The sequence below is a fragment of the Plutella xylostella genome, chromosome 3 (genome assembly GCF_932276165.1).
Source record: "Plutella xylostella chromosome 3, ilPluXylo3.1, whole genome shotgun sequence".
NCBI classification, from domain to species: domain Eukaryota; kingdom Metazoa; phylum Arthropoda; class Insecta; order Lepidoptera; family Plutellidae; genus Plutella; species Plutella xylostella.
The window spans coordinates 10304963-10324650 of record NC_063983.1 but is presented as its reverse complement, the minus strand read 5'-3'; the positions used below and the strand labels follow the sequence as shown (position 1 = coordinate 10324650).

At 39.0% G+C, this 19688-nt stretch overlaps 1 protein-coding gene across 1 annotated transcript in view; it reads left to right on the top strand.

The window, feature by feature from the left end:
• The window catches only part of LOC105398793 (calpain-11), a 66618-nt gene extending 49194 nt beyond the window's left edge, over nucleotides 1–17424 (top strand). Inside the window, exons 11-18 of the mRNA XM_048625851.1 lie at nucleotides 7239–7411; nucleotides 7775–7992; nucleotides 8300–8457; nucleotides 8819–8891; nucleotides 8979–9023; nucleotides 12021–12208; nucleotides 16021–16211; nucleotides 17160–17424. Coding sequence (XP_048481808.1) covers nucleotides 7239–7411; nucleotides 7775–7992; nucleotides 8300–8457; nucleotides 8819–8891; nucleotides 8979–9023; nucleotides 12021–12208; nucleotides 16021–16211; nucleotides 17160–17242 — 1129 coding nt within the window. The 3' untranslated portion in view covers nucleotides 17243–17424. The remainder of the gene's footprint in view (nucleotides 1–7238; nucleotides 7412–7774; nucleotides 7993–8299; nucleotides 8458–8818; nucleotides 8892–8978; nucleotides 9024–12020; nucleotides 12209–16020; nucleotides 16212–17159) is intronic.
• Nucleotides 17425–19688: the final 2264 nt, after the last annotated feature.

The window sequence follows — 19688 nt, the reverse complement described above, 5'->3', positions numbered from 1 at the left end:
TCAACGGGGAATGTCTTTGCAAGAGTGACAGACAGGTGCCGAACCTTACCGGACGCATCACGTTAGAGTCGATAGTCCCTTGTCCTGTCACTCACGTATCCCATAGAGTTAGGCCCGGGTCTCCTATTTCCGCCGTAGGTCGCGTCCAGCGTCACGCCGTAGGCCGCGTCACGATGCTCACTATAGAAATGTACTGATGCGGTCTCCCTCACACGCCGACGTTGGCGCGTAGACGCCGTAGGTAGGCCGTAGGACGTTGACAGAAACGTTTACGTCAAAGTCGGACGCCGCATATAGCATAAAATAGGAGACCCAGGCCTTAGATAGCTCGACGTGCAGTGGTTGGTTCGCGATAGTGATCTTTACGGGTACACTACATAAATCCGAATTACTTTTTTACGAATATGAAAATAAAGATTTTTAAAATTACGAATTTCATAGTTCCGAATAATTCACAATCCCGAATTTCAAGTTTCCGAATAACGAAAATCACGAATAGTCAATAAACGAAATTTCAAACAACATATTTATTAAAATCACGAAAGTCAATTTTCCGAATATTATTATTTCGATGTTTTAAAAGTACGACCTTTTATTATAACGAATTGTTAAAATTACGAATCCCGAAGTTTTAATATTCCGAAAATACAAATTCCCGAATGTATCTTAGTTAACAAGAAATAGTTATTAAGAATAGTGTGTTCATTAACAGCATAATCCGTAAACAATTTAACAATATTTTTTAAGCTATATTATGTGAAACGCTCCGCTCCGCTTCGCTGCGCTCCGCTTTGTTTTTCGATATCTATGTGCACCTAACACGCTCCTCCTCGCTTTGCTCACCGTCGCACCTATCTTTAGATTTAGGTCCTAAGGTTTTTAAGGTTAATCACCGTAAAAATCCGAGCAATTTCATTGCTTTGTTGTGTTACTTAACAACAAATACTACAAATAGTTTTCTATTTACAATATTTTTACTCTATATTTGAAACGCTCCGCTCCGCTTCGCTGCGCTCCGCTTTGTTTTTCAATATCTATGTGCACCTAACACGCTCCTCCTCGCTTTGCTCGTCGTCGCACCTATCTTTAGGTTTAGGTCCTAAGGTTTTTAAGGTTAAACACCATAAAATTCCGAGCAATTGTTTTGCTCTATATTTGAAACGCTCCGCTCCGCTTCACTGCGCTCCGCTCCGCTTTGTTTTTCGATATCTATGTGCACCTAACACGCTCCTCCTCGCTTTGCTCGTCGTCGCACCTATCTTTAGGTTTTGGGTCTAAGGTTTTTAAGACGTTTACGGTTTTTTTTGTCAAAATCACGAATTATCACATTTTCGATCTGAATTTGAATTTTTCGTGATTATAATAAATCGGTATTTTATTTTTCGTATGCTTGAGTAATCGTATTTTTTAACGTTCGTGTATTTGACAATCGTAATAACAAATCTTCGTGATTATAATATTCGAAATTATAATTTACGTGATTTTTAGAATTCGGCATTTAAAAAAATCGGTATTGCAATATTTCGTAAATTACATATTCGGTGATTCAAATTCGGAAAAAAGTTTTTCGGAATATTTGGGTGTTCCCGATCTTTACCGTTGCCCCCTCGTGCTGAGTCGGAGACACTTGTACAAGTTGACTTGAACACTAACATGGAGATGGCGGAGTCACCGTGTCGCACTGCACGTGACTTAGATAAACAATATACGGACAAGATGGATTGTCAGTGTAAAAGAAACGTCTCCACAAATAACACTCCACTTCTACCACTGAGCTTGAATTTAGAATTTACTTTACACTTATTTAGAATTATTTTGGTTAGAAGATTTGTGAAAACAGCTTGACTGTAAAAAACCGGCCAAGTGCGAGTCGGGCTCGCGCACAAAGGGTTCCGTAGCAGCAAATATAATTTACAGTTAAATCAACCTATCTCAAAAACTATAAGAGATACTTTGATCAAACCAAAAATCGTTGAAAGAGTTAATTAGCATGCATCACCTCTATTTTTTTTAGAATTTTATACCCCGTAGTTATAAAAATAGAGGGGGGGGGACATACTTTTTACGACTTTGAGAGCTGATATCTCACCGTACCGTTCACTTTAAGAAAAATGTTTTTTAGAAAACTTTATATCATTTTAAAAGACCTTTCCATTGATACCCCACACGGGTATGTACATCGAAAAAAAAAATCATCCCTCAGTTACATGTATGGGGGGCCCCACCCCCAATTCTTTTTTTTACTATTTAGTGTCATATTTTTGTAGCGGTTCATACAACACATATTCCCATCAAATTTCATCACTGTAGTACTTATAGTTTCCGAGTAAATCGGCTGTGACAGACGGACAGACGGACAGACGGACAGACGGACATGACGAAACTATAAGGGTTCCGTTTTTGCCATTTTGGCTACGGAACCCTAAAAAGCTGATAGTATTTTGCTTTATTTTTGTATGTGAGACACCACTGGTTCGTATATTGTGTGTCTAAGGCCCATGACGAGCAATATTGGACATAAACTATAATCCTCAACTCAACTGAATAGCCAGAGAAAGGAAGGTGTGCCCAATCTTTTTACTTGAGAGATTGTTTCGTTTATGTACATTCTATGCCATTCATAATAAATAGGTAGTTAGTACCTAATGTAATAAAAATAACCGAAAATTGCGATAATGTTGACTTTATACCATGATTCAAGTATATAAATATTTCTTTAACCTATTGTATGTCCCACTGCTAGAAAAATGTCTCTACCCTGGATCTTCCGCTTATCCCTGTCAACGTTATCACTCCATAAACATAATATACCTATAATAATAGATATAAATATTAAATACCTATACATAATGCATTACAGCAAACAGTAACCTATCCATCTGAATATCGACATAGCATCTCTCCGATACATCATGCGTATTTTTTTTCCTTGTTGGTCATGAATGGACCACATTATACACGAGCCCACGCTGTAAGGCCAGATATGGTCCTCTCACTTTCGAGATTATCATATCTGTCCAGCTTTGAAGGATCGATCGATAGATCGCATTACAAGATTTCTGCTAATACTTTATTTCATTGCGAGTGGGTGTAGTTATCAACACTTTTTGTTAGAAGCATAATATTTATACTTATTCAGGGTTCCGTAACACTAGTTAATACTTAATGATTTTCAGTTTTAGTATCCGAAATCGAAAGTCAAATCAAAAGTTCAATTAAAAAGATTTGCATCATAAACCAAAGATGCAAACGCCCTCTCTTTTAGATACATTATTATTAAATCGATTTATGCTTAAAACCTCCCTCTTATCAGTGGGCAGCGGCCGTTATAAAGTAAATATACTGAGTACTTAATATCCTTAAAATCGCAATATCGGGTAAGTATATTGCGAATTATAAAATAACAGTTTATTTTTATTCCGCAATTTATCCCCCGTAGTGATCTGTCCATACATCACTATAGTTAGTAAATCAGAGAGTCCATAGATAAGGTGTACACGCTAGTTAGGTCTAGACCCTAGTTAGGTCTAGCTCAGAAGTAACGAGCGTCAATTAGACCTAACCACCCGCGGCTCCCTCCGCACTTGTAAACAACGGGATGAAATACTCTCATATTTTTAAGTATGAAAGTATGGTAAATTGGAATGAATAATGAAATATTCATAAGGAAATGCTTGATTTTTGCCATACTTACCTACTACCTATCTACCTTATGAATTACCGAGTCTGTTCAGAGGTGAAAAATGCAAATGAACACATAGAGAACCTCATCCTTTTTCGAATTCGGTTAAAAATTATAAATCATAGGTAGGTACATAAAGTTTAAACAATGTGCCTTATCAAAAAGCCTTTTATGGGTGCATGGGAACGAAAACAATGAAGAGGTATGATATATGGCATGTTGTAATAGTACTCAAAATACCAAGTTTGTCATCTCATCTACCATCTACCCCTTGAGATACAATAAAACATTTTAAAGTTGTATGTACGGTCATCTGCGCCTAAAAGTATACAGGCGGAGTTTTTAAAATAGCGATCCCTGATGATGAAGGGACCAGCTACATCTGTTATAAATCCGGGGACGTGTTGTGTGTGATGTGTGTAGCAGTGGTGTTTATGTGGATGTGCTTGAGCAGCATGTGAGCTTGAGATCGCTATTTTAAAAACTCTGCCTGTATACTTTTAGGCGCAGGCGACCGTACATATTATTAACTAAACTGGGTGACCTAATGAAACACAAAAGCATTTTGCAGTGATTAACCCATGCAGGCTTGTGTACTTAACCCCTAGAGCTGCAATAGGCTTGAAAGTGTATAGTTGCCGGCGAGGTGTGTACATTTGCATGCGGACACGCGGGGCAAAGGTGAGGGCGGCACTAACTGGCCCCCGCCACGCTACGAGGTACTGACGGGGAGCTTTCAGCTTTTAGAAGACTTGTTGAGAGCTTACGGACATTATTAGTATTGTAGTACAGAAACATACATAAATAATTATGCTCACGAACGGTAATCCCCGAGGGAGTAAGTAGTCACGAGTGACTCGCAAGCGAGCCACCCGCTTTTCCCTGTACATTTGTAACTACTCACGCGATAGGTCGCGAGCCGTATCGCCGTTTTTGAAAGAGAAGCACAGTAACTTTACCGATAAAAGTACAGGATATATAGAGCAAGGTTCCCGTACGTAATAAGTACATTATATTTTATTAAAATTAATCTGCTTCTACCTGTGCAAAAGGATGCCTCGGCTGGATGATAGTATGGCGAGTTATTTAATTCACTGAAGTAGACAATATCCAGCAATGACATCTATGCAGCAAAAGAGTTGTAAGTAATCTTTCCTCGCCAGTACGCCATGCTAGTGAGTTATGCGCAGTGATTTGTGTATCTGTGTGATGGTGTTAGCACGCACTCGTAGCAAACCTCGTAAATATATTTGAAATGATTTAATACTTTAGTTAGAGTATGCGCGTTTGAATACCTAAATCTAGTCTTTTCAGTGTTTTATTAAAAGCTGACTTTCGGCGATACAATTTTATCAATTAGTCGGCTTACAAACGCTACCTCTTGAATAGAGGTACAAGTGAGCTTCGAGTTTTCCTTCTGAAAAATCTTTTTAAAATTAAAAAACTTGAAAACTTTTCATGTTTATGTTTAATTGTTTATAAAGTAGTATGTTTCTAAATGAGGTAGACACTTTATCATAGTCCTACCTACGATCAATTTTGACAATCTTCTACTACTCTAAGGGTCTGTTCCACAATGTCTGGTTAGTGGCTACCTGACGGATAAAATACATGCTGTCACTTTCTGTTATTATTTTTTAGACAGTGACAGCATGTATTTTATCCGACAGGTAGCGACTAACCAGACATTGTGGAACAGGGGCTTAATAAACTGGATAAAATCGTCTGAAATAAACCCATAATATATATTATGTACATATAAACAAAGTTATATTTCTATGAAAGCCAAAAAGCACATTGATTTGTAATGTGCGAGATATTCTGTTTAGCGAAGTATCGTTACTTATACACTAATTACAGGAATAACTATATCTATCGATTTGAGATATTATGCGGGGAACTGATAATAATTAAGCGCTTCGGAGGAACCGGTCTGGGGAGACTATTCTACTAAATTCTTGTATATATATTTATATAGGTTAATTAGGTATAATATTAAGTGACTTAGGTTTACTATTCTTTTCCTTTTTTTTATTCTTTTTTGTACACCTTATTACCTATTTTTCTTGTACCTCCTGCGGGTTGACTGGCAGAAAATGCTTTTAGCATTAAGTCCACCCTTTGTACTTTTATTTGTAATATTTGTACAATAAAGAGTTAAATAAATAAATAAAGAAATTCTTAAATATAAGTACTTAAATAGAATAAAAAATAAATAAATTACTAATACCCTGTTCACAACAAAATAATAACTTTACCATATTACTTACTTGTAAAAAGCCTCGTGGCTATCTAATTTAGGTATTTTCACGAATTTTCAGAAGTCGAAGATCAAAAGTTGTACCTACAGAACGATTCCATATGAGGGTGACTCATTCTATAGGCTTTCGGGTTACTACATCAGTGTGGAACACCAATGCTTCTAAACTAATTTAGCAGAATGTATCTTTGGATGTAATCTGCCTCGTTAGCTCTCCTGTAATCTCGCTGTAATCGCGAGTTTGTTTTGAAATATTTAATGTGTTTGTGTTAGGAGATACAATCAATGCAGTTATTTGCTCCCGCGGTGTATGGAGGCGCATCGTTCAAGTAAATTGCTTATTTGAGATTGTAGAACATGGTAGCAACATCGAGCTTAGAGTTAGAGGGTATTGGCACTGTCGAGAAATTTAAAACTTATAGTCACCACTATCTGCTACATAAACGTAAATATGTAGGTAATGGTTGATTGCTTAGGCTAAGATTCAAGACCTTTGGGCTCGGTATAAATAACATCAGATCAGTCACAACTGTCACAAGGTTGGCTTTATTGACCAACCTACTGTTATTGCATTAATATAGCTTGACCATTCTGTCTAACTCAAGTTAAAATTAAGCTGCAGTCCGCGCCAGTACAACTCCTTCAGAAATGTCCTAATGAATTCAACACGAATTTCTCCGTAATTAGGATCTCTAGTCCCAGCTCTCGGGCAATTAGTGTAGGATTGATTTATGAGACGGGTCCTATCTCGGCACAGGACATCACGACCAACTGCAATGTGCATGTTTCAATTAAACTGAGCTACAGTGAAATGTTCCGGTTAAATTCGATAATTGCTGAGGCTGTGGAGGTTTTTGCACCGTATGAGTTAGCCATTATGATTGTAAATTTATGCGGAAGCGTCTTTTTTGCTTCACTCTTTTCCGATGCCGACTCGTGGTATATATATAGTTAGGTTAGTGAGTTTGAGTTCCTGTCTTCGTAGTGAAAATTTTTTTTTATTATAATAACTCAGATTAGCGTCACTTGCTGATTGCCCAGAATGCGTCGGATGTATGAGATTAAAGATAAATATTCTTGAGAATCTCTCATCATTGACTGAGCCTGAAATGGTGGTAGATTATACAAATGACTGATTATATCAATAACCCACCATATGGGCCACGAACCCGCACTAGGCCAGCGTGGTGGACTAGACCTAAAACCCTTCCTTTATTAGAAGGAGACCCGAGTCCCAGCAGTGGGGACATGATTCTATGATGATGATGATCAATAACCCCTCCCTTCTCCCCCCAGGATGTCCTTCACAGACTTCTCCACCACGTTTTCATCGCTCTGCCTGGTGCACGTGGGGCCGGACGACTGGCTGCTGGAGCCGGCGCTGCGGCCGCGGCGGCCGTGGCGCGCCGTGCTGGCCCGGCGGCGCTGGCGGGCGGGGTACAACGCGGGGGGCGACCCCACGCATGTCGGTAAGGGATCTACATTGTCTTTTGACCACCAGCTGAATACTTCACATTTATAGCTGTAAGGGAACTACATTGTCTTCTGTGAAGCATTCATATCTGGTGCTATTACAGCGTTGTCTAACTGTCTAATCTAATCTAATCACGTCGGGGTCACTAATTTTCCTACTAAGGTTTAGGCAAGTAGAATAATACTACTCTCTTGAGAATGAATACTTTATTTATTATAATGTATTTCAACACAATCGTCATCAATCTTCTATAGCTAGTTCAGAATTGCCTACCCATACGGACATAAAATACTCGTCCTTCCCCATTTGACCGATTCTTTAAGACACCAAATCCTTATCACCCTTTCTCCCCTTCCAGAGACATGCAGCACGAACCCCCAGTTCCACGTGTCAGTCCCCCGCGAGGAGGGCTCGGGGGACGGCAAGTGCCACGTGGTGGTGTCCGTGTGCCAGCACTACCGGGCGCGGGGGGGCGAGGGCAGGGGCGAGGGGGGGAGGCTGCTGGCGATAGGGTTCGCAGTGTACGAGGTGCCGCGCGCCGCGCCGCGGACGGCTCCTATGCAGCTGCATGATCAGGTGAGAAGAGTACCGAATGCTATTAGCATTAGGTTTGCCTTCGAAAGTACTTAACGCATTAGGTGCACTAATGATGCTTATTATGGAAAATTATAAATACCTAAATTACGTGGATCGATGAGGTAGAGGGATAGAAGAAGCTAGACACGCTAAGAAGAAGAAGTAGTGGTAGACATTCACCAGCAACAGCAGTTAAACAGCATCACGACCAGCGCGATCTGTCTTTAATATTTTAGAATAACCAACATTCTCATTCCGCTCTTTCCTCGTGAAATAATATTCAAACCGCCCTGCCTTCCCTCCCCAGCGCCCCCTAGACGTGACCCACGGCGGGAAGGCGCGCGAGGTGGTCACGTTCTTCACACTCCCGCCCGGGGACTACGTGGTGGTGCCGCACACGCGCCTCCCGCACCAGGACCGCGCCTTCCTGCTGAGGATACTGACGGATAAGCAGACTAATATATGGTAGGTGGTGTGTGTATATAGGTAATATGGTTTCATATAATGGAGGATGGAGGTTTGTCTGATGGCGCGTTCAACAAATAGTTAGTGTCTGCCAGTTAATTGAGTCATCATCCTCATCAGGACAGTCCACTGAATATATATCTGCTGCCTCTCCCAGGGAGCTCAACAACACTCTGACCTCACCAGACCGTAGCTGGACATAGGCCTTTACCAAGGAACGTCACAATACGCTGTCCTTCGCCGGCTTTCTTCATCCAGCCACTTTAATCATGTTTGCAACCACTTCAACAAAATTTTAGCTTCTGTTATGGTATATACTGTTGTAGCTAAGTAATTAAAACATCCAATATAATAATTTCAGGGAGGTCAATGAAGACAACGTGATAATCCGGGACATCGCGTCAGAGTTCCTGGACCAGGCGACGGTCGACCTGGTGAGTACACTAGCTGTTCATTGTGAAATACTAAGGAGTATGAGGGTTTATAATTATCTTTAATTTACTGTTTCTTTTCCTTTTCAGCCACCTACCAAACCTAGCAAATTCTTCGGCACCGTAGAAGATGAGGTAAATAGGGTAAATACTGACACATCTATTTTGCATTTCGTTCTTTAAGTCCCTTGACGAGAGCAGGGACTATGTGTCGAGTGTCGAGTATTGGTTGCTGTTGAAAATATTGTGTCTATGTACACACGGCAACGTTAAATGGTTGGCAGGGCACACTAACGTAGGTAGTGTATGTGTGTGTCAGCGACGTCGACGTAATTATTTAGTTCTGGGCAACCCACACACGGATATTGTAAGCATGTAGTTGTGCCAGTGACAATGATTCATTGTTTTTATGATATGAAGCAAAATTTTGCAATGAATTGTAATAGATTGAATGGCTCAGTTGGTATGATACAAGACTTACAATAATCGGTATGGTGGTTCAAATCCCTGTGAACTTGCAACATTCCTTTTTTGTTTTTTTTAATAGATTTAGTTTATTTTTTAATATGGCTAATAATAGTATTGTAGTATATACGAATAAGAGCAACACAGAAAGTAAATGAAACAAGTTATTAAGTGTTAAAATTACAAAATTTATTCTTGCCGTAACATAAACATTAAGGATGTTACGTTTTTGTTGTTTTTCGTTTTAAAACATAGTTGTAGTTTATATTAATAAGGAAAATTTTCAATTAGCAGTTTTAAATCATAATAAACATCAGAAAAGGATGGACTGGCTGTTTTACTAAAGTAAATAGGCAAGTCATTAGTTATATGAATCAACATGTTAATTAGCTAGAAATAAGATAACTTATTCCAACCTCAGTAACAATAACATCATTAACACATTGGCTTACCCATAATTGTAAATAATAATAAGTATTTAACAAAATAACTAAAATCTTATACAAATGGAAAAATAAAAATTACTGAGCTAACCCCAATAACTATAATTTTCACCACTTTTTCGCCATAATGTCTTACCATCCATCCTTGTCTGACTTAAAGGACTTTTCATCACTAAATATCACCACATTGTTGCACCAATCAAAGTTTAAAATAGTCAGTCGCAAAACGCACTCTGTTTCGACGATGCTGATCGGTTAGAGCAATTTTCTTCGTCGGCCTCCGACACCGCAACCCTGCAGCACGCAAGTGAACCCGTACGGTTTGTAGGGATAGATTATGTGTTGTGGCCGTAGAACGGGTGCTGCAGAACGGATCAGCGCTATGTGCAGCTACGATTTCTCGATGGCGTGGTGATGCATCCGTATAGACGACTACTGTCTACATGTCCCGAATCTGCGTATCGGTGAACCCATAATTGAACAGTTCTCCTCTGCAAACAAAAAAAACAAATACTTAGCTTATACAAATACAAATATTCTAACAGTCAAATAAAATATTTACAATTCTATGTTACTTACCGTTAAACGTCTTGCGATTTCACTAATTGTAATATTTTGTTCATATAATACAATTATCTCCGCCTTTTTGAACATGGTCAAATGACTTTCCATAGTGACTGCGAAGATAAATTAATTATAAATTGACAAATCACAAAGTGAATCACTATGCAGACGCAGAGGTGAATTGTCACTAAAACTAAAAACAAATTTCGTTTATTCATATTGTATGAGGGTAGAATGGTTTTACTTCTCAAATGAAGAACGAATCATATATTTTTAGCGAAGAGAAATAGTCGACAGCTATGCAGCTTGTAGTCATTTGTCAATTTCAAATAAATTTATTTTATACTCAACAGCGTTTAAATTAACGCTAAATTTAAATAAAGTAAAATAAAAATACCCATCAGTGGACTCGAACTCACGACCTATGTTTCATAAGTCTATCATACTACCAATGAGCTACGAAGAGTATAGCTACAAGTTGTGAAATTTTGCTTCAAGTCAATTTTATAACTATTTGACTTACTCGACCGGTTGATATTTTTATGTCACAGCTGGTGTAAGGGCGTTTGCCTACGCGCAAACTCGTTTGTGCTGTTGTGTGTGTGTGTGTGGTTTGTTACTGGTGTATTTACCGATTTCTGCTTTATTGCACACATAGACCACGTTAGTGTGTACACATACACTACGTTTGTGTGCCCTGCCAACCATTTGGAGGTGCCGTGTGTACCTAGACATCTTTATAATCCTAATAGGCAGTCGTCATGAAATCTTTTATAAACATCAATTCATTCAAACACTTTCCTGTTTATCCACCTCTCACGCACCCGAGTCCGCGTTGTTCTATGTCTCACGCTACCGAACCACAAACTCACCCATTTTAACCCCCACCAGATAGACGTAGAAGGCCTCCTCAAGGTCCTCAAGTCCTGGCGGCGGCGCGCGCTGCTGGCCCGGCTGTCCCACGAGCTGGCTCGCGCGCTGCTTGCTTACCGCACTTCTTACTTAACCCACTATTGACTTGCCTCTCTAGGTATACGTAGAAGGCCTCCTGAAGGAGCTTCATTCTTGGCTACTGCTCGCGCGCTACTCACTTACCCCTCCCCTCTAACCTAACCTTATTCACTTTTCCACTCTTAATCATTCTGCCCTCTTCTCACCAGATAGACGTAGAAGGGCTCCTCAAAGTCCTCAAGTCCTGGCGGCGGCGCGCGCTGCTTGCTTACCGCACTTCTTAATTAACCCACTGCTCTAACCCCTCCTCCTAGTAGACGTAAATTGACGTAATATTTAGGTATCTTCAAGGTGCTCTGCTCGTGGCGGCAGCGCGCGCTGCTGGCTTACCCTTCAGCTCAGCAGTAACCTCTTACTCACCCCACTCCTCCCTCTCCTCAGATAGACGTAGAAGGCCTCCTCAAAGTCCTCAAGTCGTGGCGGCGGCGCGCCCTCCTCGCCCGCCCCTCCCGCGAGCTTGCTTACCGCACTTCTTACTTAACCCACTGATCTAACCTCTCCTCCTGGTAGACGTAATACTTAGGTATACTCAAGGTGCTCTGCTCGTGGCGGCGGTGCGGGTTACTTACTTCTCCTTCAGCTCACCAATTACTGAACCTCGAACATAACCCATCCCACTTTTAATCTTCCTTCTCTTTTTCCTTACCAGATAGACGTAGAAGGCCTCCTCAAAGTCCTCAAATCCTGGCGGCGGCGCGCCCTCCTCGCCCGCCCCTCCCGCGAGCTGGCGCGCGCGCTGCTGGCGCTGGCGGACCGCGCGGGCGCCGGCCGGCTGCCCGCCGCCGCGCTGCCAAGGCTGCTGCAGCTGCTGCACTATTGGAGGCATATTTATTTGAAGTTAGTATATATAAATTAAAAACATAAGCGTAGCAATATGAAATACTATTCCCGCGAGTTCGCTTCGCCTTTAAAAAAAACCCTTGGGAATTCCGAGATGAAAAGTAACTTATATGTTAATATATAGTGGCAGCTAACTCCATACCAAATTAAATTTGAATCGGTTCAGCCGTTTTGACGTGAAGAGGTAACAAACATAGACACAAACATACTCACAAACTTCCGCTTTTTGTTTAAACTTAATTGTTTGTTTTGAGGGCGTATAGTGCCTCCCTAAATAGTTAAAAAACCTGAAGAAAAACGAAACCCTTATAGAATGACTGTGTTGTTTGTCTGTCCAGACTTGCGCACCTGCTGAATTCCTTTTATTTAATAAGCCTGTAGAATACCTACGTCATGTTATTTTATTCAAACATAGAATAGAATAGAATAGAATAGAATAGCCGTTTATTAAATTTCATTACATTGACATAAGTACTTAAAATTATTTTCAATTTTTTAATTTTATATTTAAATTATTACTATTTCAAATTTTATGTAAATAAGTAAATTTAATTCATTACATAATCATCTTATTTATCTACAAATTTTTAGTTCTGTTAAACGGCCTCCCAGCACCATAATAGTGCAGGGGTTGAGGTAGTGTTCTCCAAGGTTACCAGCCTTTCTAGGAGAAATAGGAGAAATAATGATCACATTATCAGTTTTTTATACATGGTTACAATTTTGATTCATTCAGTATTTATTTATTTACAAATAAGTACCTATATATTTAATACTAATAATATAATTTATTCATTACATAGTTATGTTAAATTAATTGAATATTATTTTTTTATACTACCTAGTATATTTTAGTTTGTTTACATTAATTATTATTAAAATACAAATAAAATGCATGCATTCAAATAACATTTCTAACACATTTTAATATTTTTATCATTAACAATAATTATATTATACCATCATATACAACCATTGATTTTGCTAGTTACTTTGTTAATTTAATTACCTACTATGTTTTAAAAATACCTACTTACAAATTAGTTTCATGCATTTTTTTTTTTTTTTTTTTTTTTTTTTTTTTGTATACACTTCATGACTTTTATTTATTTACAATGTTAATTAGGTCTACACACATTCACTATAAGTATTATTAGCGTTTTTGCTCAGCTGACACATAATATTCCAATGTTCTCTGGAACGCGCAAGTCTTCTCCACATGGGGCACCTGGCTCGTAGCTCGTCGTCCCAGCGCGCCAGCGGCCGGCCCACTCTGCGCGACCCGTCTCTCGGCCACCACTCGGTTGTTCTGATGGTCCACCGGTTGTCTCCCATCCTCATTACGTGCCCTGCCCATCTCAGTTTATTTATCTGTGAAGTCTCCAATACGTCTTCTACTTTTGTCTCGTTTCGTATATCTGCACTTTTCACTTTATCTATCTTTTTTAAGTTCATCATGCTCCTTTCCATAGCTCTCTGACATGATGTCAATTTTTGCTTTAATGCCTCTGTAAGCGTCCAAGTTTGTGACCCATAGGTTAGGGTGGGCATGATTACTGAGTTGAATACTAATCTTTTTAGTGATAATGCAAAGTTCCCTTTGAATATATGTTTGAGGCTCCAGTATCTTTTCCAAGCAATGTTGATTCTTCTATCTATTTCTTTAGTCATTTTATTACTAAATGAAAATAATTGACCCAAGTATATATAGTCAGTTACGCTTTCAAGTTCTTTATTGTTTATTGTAATTGGGTCATGGGGTTGGTTAGCCATTATTTTAGTTTTTGACTCATTCATAGTTAACCCTGTGGGAGCTGTCTGGTCCTGGAATATGTTCATGAGATTTTGCAGACTTTCTCTATTTTCTGTCAAAAAAACAATGTCATCTGCAAATCTGAGAGCCGTTAGATTTTCGCCGTCTATCTTGAGACCATACTCCGTTAAATCTTTTGAACGAAATATCTCTTCCAGAATACAATTAAATATAATCGGTGATAAGGGGTCTCCCTGCTTTACTCCCCTTTGGATATTAAATTTGTCACCATCTTTTTCCATTCGTATAGAGGCTGTACATTCACTATATATTTTGTCGATTAGCTCTACATATTCTGTTGCCACCCCCTGTGATTTTAAAGCTTTTATCATGTAGCTGTGGCTTACGCTATCAAACGCCTTAGTAAAATCAACGAAGCAGAGAAATAGTGGTTTTCTGAACTCCGAATATTTCTCCATTATCATGTTAAGGGCATGGAGGTGATCTGTCGTAGAAAAGCCTCTTCGAAATCCCGCTTGTTCTCTGGATTGCTGTTCATTCAATATATTGTATAGACGGTTTTTGATTAGTGTCATGAATATTTTGTAAATAACAGGTGAAAGGCTAATCGGTCGATAGTTGTTTATGTCTGTATGCGGACCCTTTTTATGGAGAAGAACAATGGATGAATGGAACCATTGCCTTGGGATATCATTTGTCTTCAGAATAAGGTTGAACAGGTGTAAGAATGATGGGAGAAGTTCAAGCTTGTATGTTTTTAGAATTTCGTTTGTTATATTATCAATCCCAGGAGCTTTCTCGTTTTTAAGTGAGTTTATAGCTGTAATTATTTCGCATTCTAAAAACATTGGAATTCCTTCTCTTAACTCTTTATCTGTGTGGGCAGATTTCTTCTCCCTTTCATTGTTATTTGGAGATTTATATAGATTACTATAGAATTCTGTTGCGATTTCCAGTATTTCTTTCCTGTTTGTACATTTCTTATCATGTTTGTTATGGAGTGCCGGAACCAGTGTCTTTCCAATTTCTTTAAGTTTTGATATAGATTTGGTAGATGCAGTGGTCGCAAGTATTTTTTCGATCCTGGCGTTATAGAAGTTTTCTATATCTAGTTTCATGTTTATCTTTAGTTCATTTTGAATATTCTTTAGTTCTTCTCTATCATTTGTGGTTTGGTTTTCAATTGAGTTAAATTTTTCTCTCTTATCCAGTAATATTTTGGTTTTGCTGCTAATTTTTTCTGTGCTCTCAGGTTTTTTTGTTTTAAGTTTTACCATAATTTGCTTTATTACTTCCTCGATTATATCATATACCCTTTGCACTTTGTTCTCGCTTATTACTTTCTTTAATTTAACTTCTATTTCGTCAGCACTCTGTTGGTTGAAAGTATAGTCATATTCATTGCAAGTGTTTGCCGAGTAATTCTTTCTTTTTATTTTTAATTTTAAATCCGCTTGTAAAAGACGGTGGTCTGTGTAGAAATTAAATTTATTGATAATTTTACAGTTTTCAAACATGTTCCGTTTATTAACAAGGATGTAGTCAACTTGGGTTTTGTAGCGATCGCCGGGAGAAATCCATGTCCATCTTCTGTTGACTCTACACTTGAATTGGGTGTTCAAAATAGTAAGTTGATGTGCTTGGCAAAAATTTAGAAGCCTTTCGCCTCTAGCGTTTCTTTTACCGTAGCAGTATTTTCCAATAGTAGGTCTTTCATATGATTCTCCTTGTCCAATCTGGCTGTTAAAGTCACCCATAACAATTATTTCTTGTTTTCTATTTAAGTCCGACAAAGCTTTTTGTATATCATCAAAGAATTCCTCTACTTGTTCTTCTGTTGTGTCTTTGCTATTTGTTGGTGCGTAGACTTGGATTATTTTTATTTCTCTACCATTTATTTTTAATTCCAGTATTACCACTCTTTCTGAAATATAAGTGAAACTTTCAACAAACTTTTTTATATCTTTGTGAACTATAAAGCCAACTCCGTACAGACCTTTTATTCAAACATATCCCAATCTATTCTCCTCCGCAGATACGGCGGCTGCACCTCAACCTGCGGCGGCCCGCGCGCGTCGAGCTACCGGCTGCGGGCGCTGCTGTGGGCGGCCGGGCTGTCGGCGTCCAACAAGGTGCTGGAGTGCCTGTGCGCCCGCCACGCGCGCGGCGCCACACTCGCGCACGACGACCTGGTCGTGGCGCTGGCCCGCCTGCACCTCGCGCATGGTGAGTATAGCTATGGAGATGCTGGAGGTGTTGGAGCATCCCCATGCAAAGGGAGGATCCTCCGACCAAGCCGGGTGGTGTGGCCTGGCGGGCAGCTGCCCAACGGTTAGCGTTGGGGATTTCTATATATTGCAGAGTAGGTGAGAAACTTCGAATGCGCGATATAGGATTCCATAGTAATTTGCGTAGTTCCCATACATCTTCTCTGTATTGAGTTCCGAGCGCCATCTGTTGGTCTTCGTCTGAACTAGTGGCTAGGAGTCCGCCACATAGCTGACTAGGCTGGCTGAGCTGCAAGTAGCTACCGGCTGCGCGCGCTGCTGTGGGCGGCCGGGCTGTCGGCGTCCAACAAGGTGCTGGAGTGCCTGTGCGCCCGCCACGCGCGCGGCGCCGCCCTCGCGCACGAGGATATGGTCGTGGCGCTGGCCCGCCTGCACCTCGCGCATGGTGAGTATACAGGGTGTTGCAAAGAGGGAATACTAAGCCGAAACCTACATGTGCAGCATGTTATATCTAAGCCCGAAAATGCATGCTGCACACGTAGGTTTCGGCTTAGTAGGTATACCGTTTTAGCAATATCCTGTTGAAAACTTGGGATTGTAGTTTGTTGGCTCTGCCTCTGCCATGAGCTTCGGATCTTTAGTAGCTAAGTATACAAAAGGTTCAAAAAAAATATATAGTAAGCCGAAAGTAGTCACCCTCAGGTGGTCATTCTGAACTGGTGATTGCGCTGGGATGCATATTATTGTAGTATAGAATACTGCTTCTATAAGGCGGCGCCCCGGAAATAACACGAGATTTAGGCTGGAAGAGCTTAAAACAAGGGGATAATATTATTATGTACAAAGGTTCCTCGAGAGAGCCACGTACAGGAACTTCGTACCTTTTCAGAATAGAATAATAATATAGTGACTACTTATCACTGATTTTCGTATATTTTTGTTTCAGAACGGTACCGCAGCCTGGAAACGAAGTTGAAATCAAATCCACTCTCCCTAGAAGAGCTGATTCTGATGACGATCTACTCGTGAGGCGCCTCTTCTACTACTGACTACTCGTACTACTACTTTACTACCTAAAGTATACAGTCCACGCAACGCCATCTGTATTCAAAGTGACATACTTATTTATTGATAGATTTTGTCACGATATAAGATGATGGTATTAGCGCCCAGGGCGGGCGGCAGGCCGGGATTTAATATACTTATAGAAAACAATCTTTAAAAAGAGTAGGTAAAGTAGACTTAGCTACTTAAAATCTACCATTGTTTCAGGTTACTTTATCAGGTTTCATTTCCAAAAATCGGAAGCTCTTGTTTAACACTCTGTATAAAACCTATTATTCTAGTGGGCGCTAAATTGTAGTAGGTACGTAGTTAGGTAGTATTTTATTGTAATGGAGGTCCAATAGTGTTAAGTCTTGTTGCTTGTTTCATCGCGGTTGTTGTCGGTGCTCGTATGTTATATTTCTGTTTGTGTAGGTAGTTAGAGTGTGCTAATAAGGAACATGGTTTAGAGCAGTGTTTTTCAACCTGTGGGTCGCGACCCCCCGGGGGGTCGCGAAGCTTCTGTAGGGGGGTCGCCATAGGATGGATATTAGTAAAAACAACAATAAGACTATTATTACTTTCAAATTACTCTAACTTAAAATGAATGATGATTTTATTTTTTTGTTTATTTACATAAGAAAGAATAATTAGTTACTCATAAACATTTTAATATGTAATAAACAAAAAAATAAAATCCTAAGACGTTAATGCGAAGAAATGACACAATCCTGCTTTAAAATTATTATCTAACACCATTTTCATACCAGGTCTAGGCCCGAATGAGGAAAGGACGTCAAAATTGGCGAAAAAAATTAAGAAAAAAACATAGAAACTTTGTTGGTCACGTGATTTTTTTACTATGGAGCATGTTTTTTTTCGTGAATTTTCATTTCTATATTTTCTATAGAAACGTTGTTGGTTACGTGACTTTTTACTATGCAAAATGTATTTTTTCCCGAATTTTGACATTTGGATGTTTTTTTCGGCTTATACTATGTGACATCTTGCACACGCCTAGTGTCGAAGAAAAAGTATCAAATATATTTTGTTTCAAAGACGACGACTAAATTTTTTTTTTTGTAAAGTTAGGAAGGTATGTATGTTGTCTTTTGCTATGATGAAATTTTCATTTTATACTTATTGTTCACAAACTGATGGTCATTTATTTATTTTAGCAAGTAACTTTAGTAGTGAATAGATATTACCAGTAAATAGATTAAGATTAAGTAAGTAGTTTATAATGAGAGCATGTCTGCCGATAAACTGTTTTAACAGTTTGGCGGAATATTTGTGTATTTTTCGTGTTTATTATGATAAAATAAAGTTTTAATAAATCAATCAAAATCAATGAGCGAGCTATGGAAAGAGCTATGCTTGGAGTCTCTCTGAAAGATCGCATCCGGAACGAAGTTATCCGATAGAGAACTAAAGTCACCGACATAGCTCACCGAGTTAGTAAGCTTATAGAAATATAGAAAAATGATGATGACTTATATGCGAATCCTAATCATGGCGACCATACGTCGTATGGAACGAATATTGGTAATAGGTACATAGGTACACAGACATGACATACAAACTATTACAAACCGAAGGGTCAGGGGGGTCGCGAAATATTTTTTATGGCCAGGGGGGTCGCATCACGAAAAAGGTTGAAAACCACTGGTTTAGAGTAACTAGTTCTTACGCTTATTGAATGAATTATGTGTAATATTTGCTATTTATAACAATGTGTAGGTAAAAAAATACGACTTGCACTATGTAGCTACATAAATCCAAGGGCTCTTCCTGTACCAAAATTTGGGGTAAGGTCTCTTTCTTAGTGATTTACTCAACATGTTTTTACACCTTAATGGTTCAAGGCATAGTGCAGCCAATCCCTTACTAAGTGTATTTTAATATCCTATAGTTACTTATTCTATTTACTTATCGTTTTGTAAATATTAGAATAGAACCTTATCCTCTTTTAAGTTAAGTATAACATAGCTGAAGAAGTCAGATAGGGTTACGCGGCTCCTTATATTCTATGGCTTGTGAGCAGCTTGTGAGCGTAGGTGCAATCACCAAAGAAACTACATTCCAAATCACTCCAGATTAGAGTACAAAATATGTGTAATATATAATTTTGTCGGTTTCTATTTCATCCACAGGCAGTTGCAAAAAAATACAGCTAGTTACAGAAAATTATTTTTGCTATATTTTTCGAGAATACCTAGTTAAGTACTTCTTACAAATATTCTTGGAACTACAAAAGTATATAAGTACCTATCTATAGGTTATCTATGTACTTATTGACATGCAATTTTTGCAACTTCCTGTTGGGTATACTGTATACCTAACTATTTATTGTTTATTTTACCTTTTGTGGTCTTGCATGCAAGTGTAATAGTTAGTTATTAATAGTTTACGTCTGTGGTAAAGTAAAATG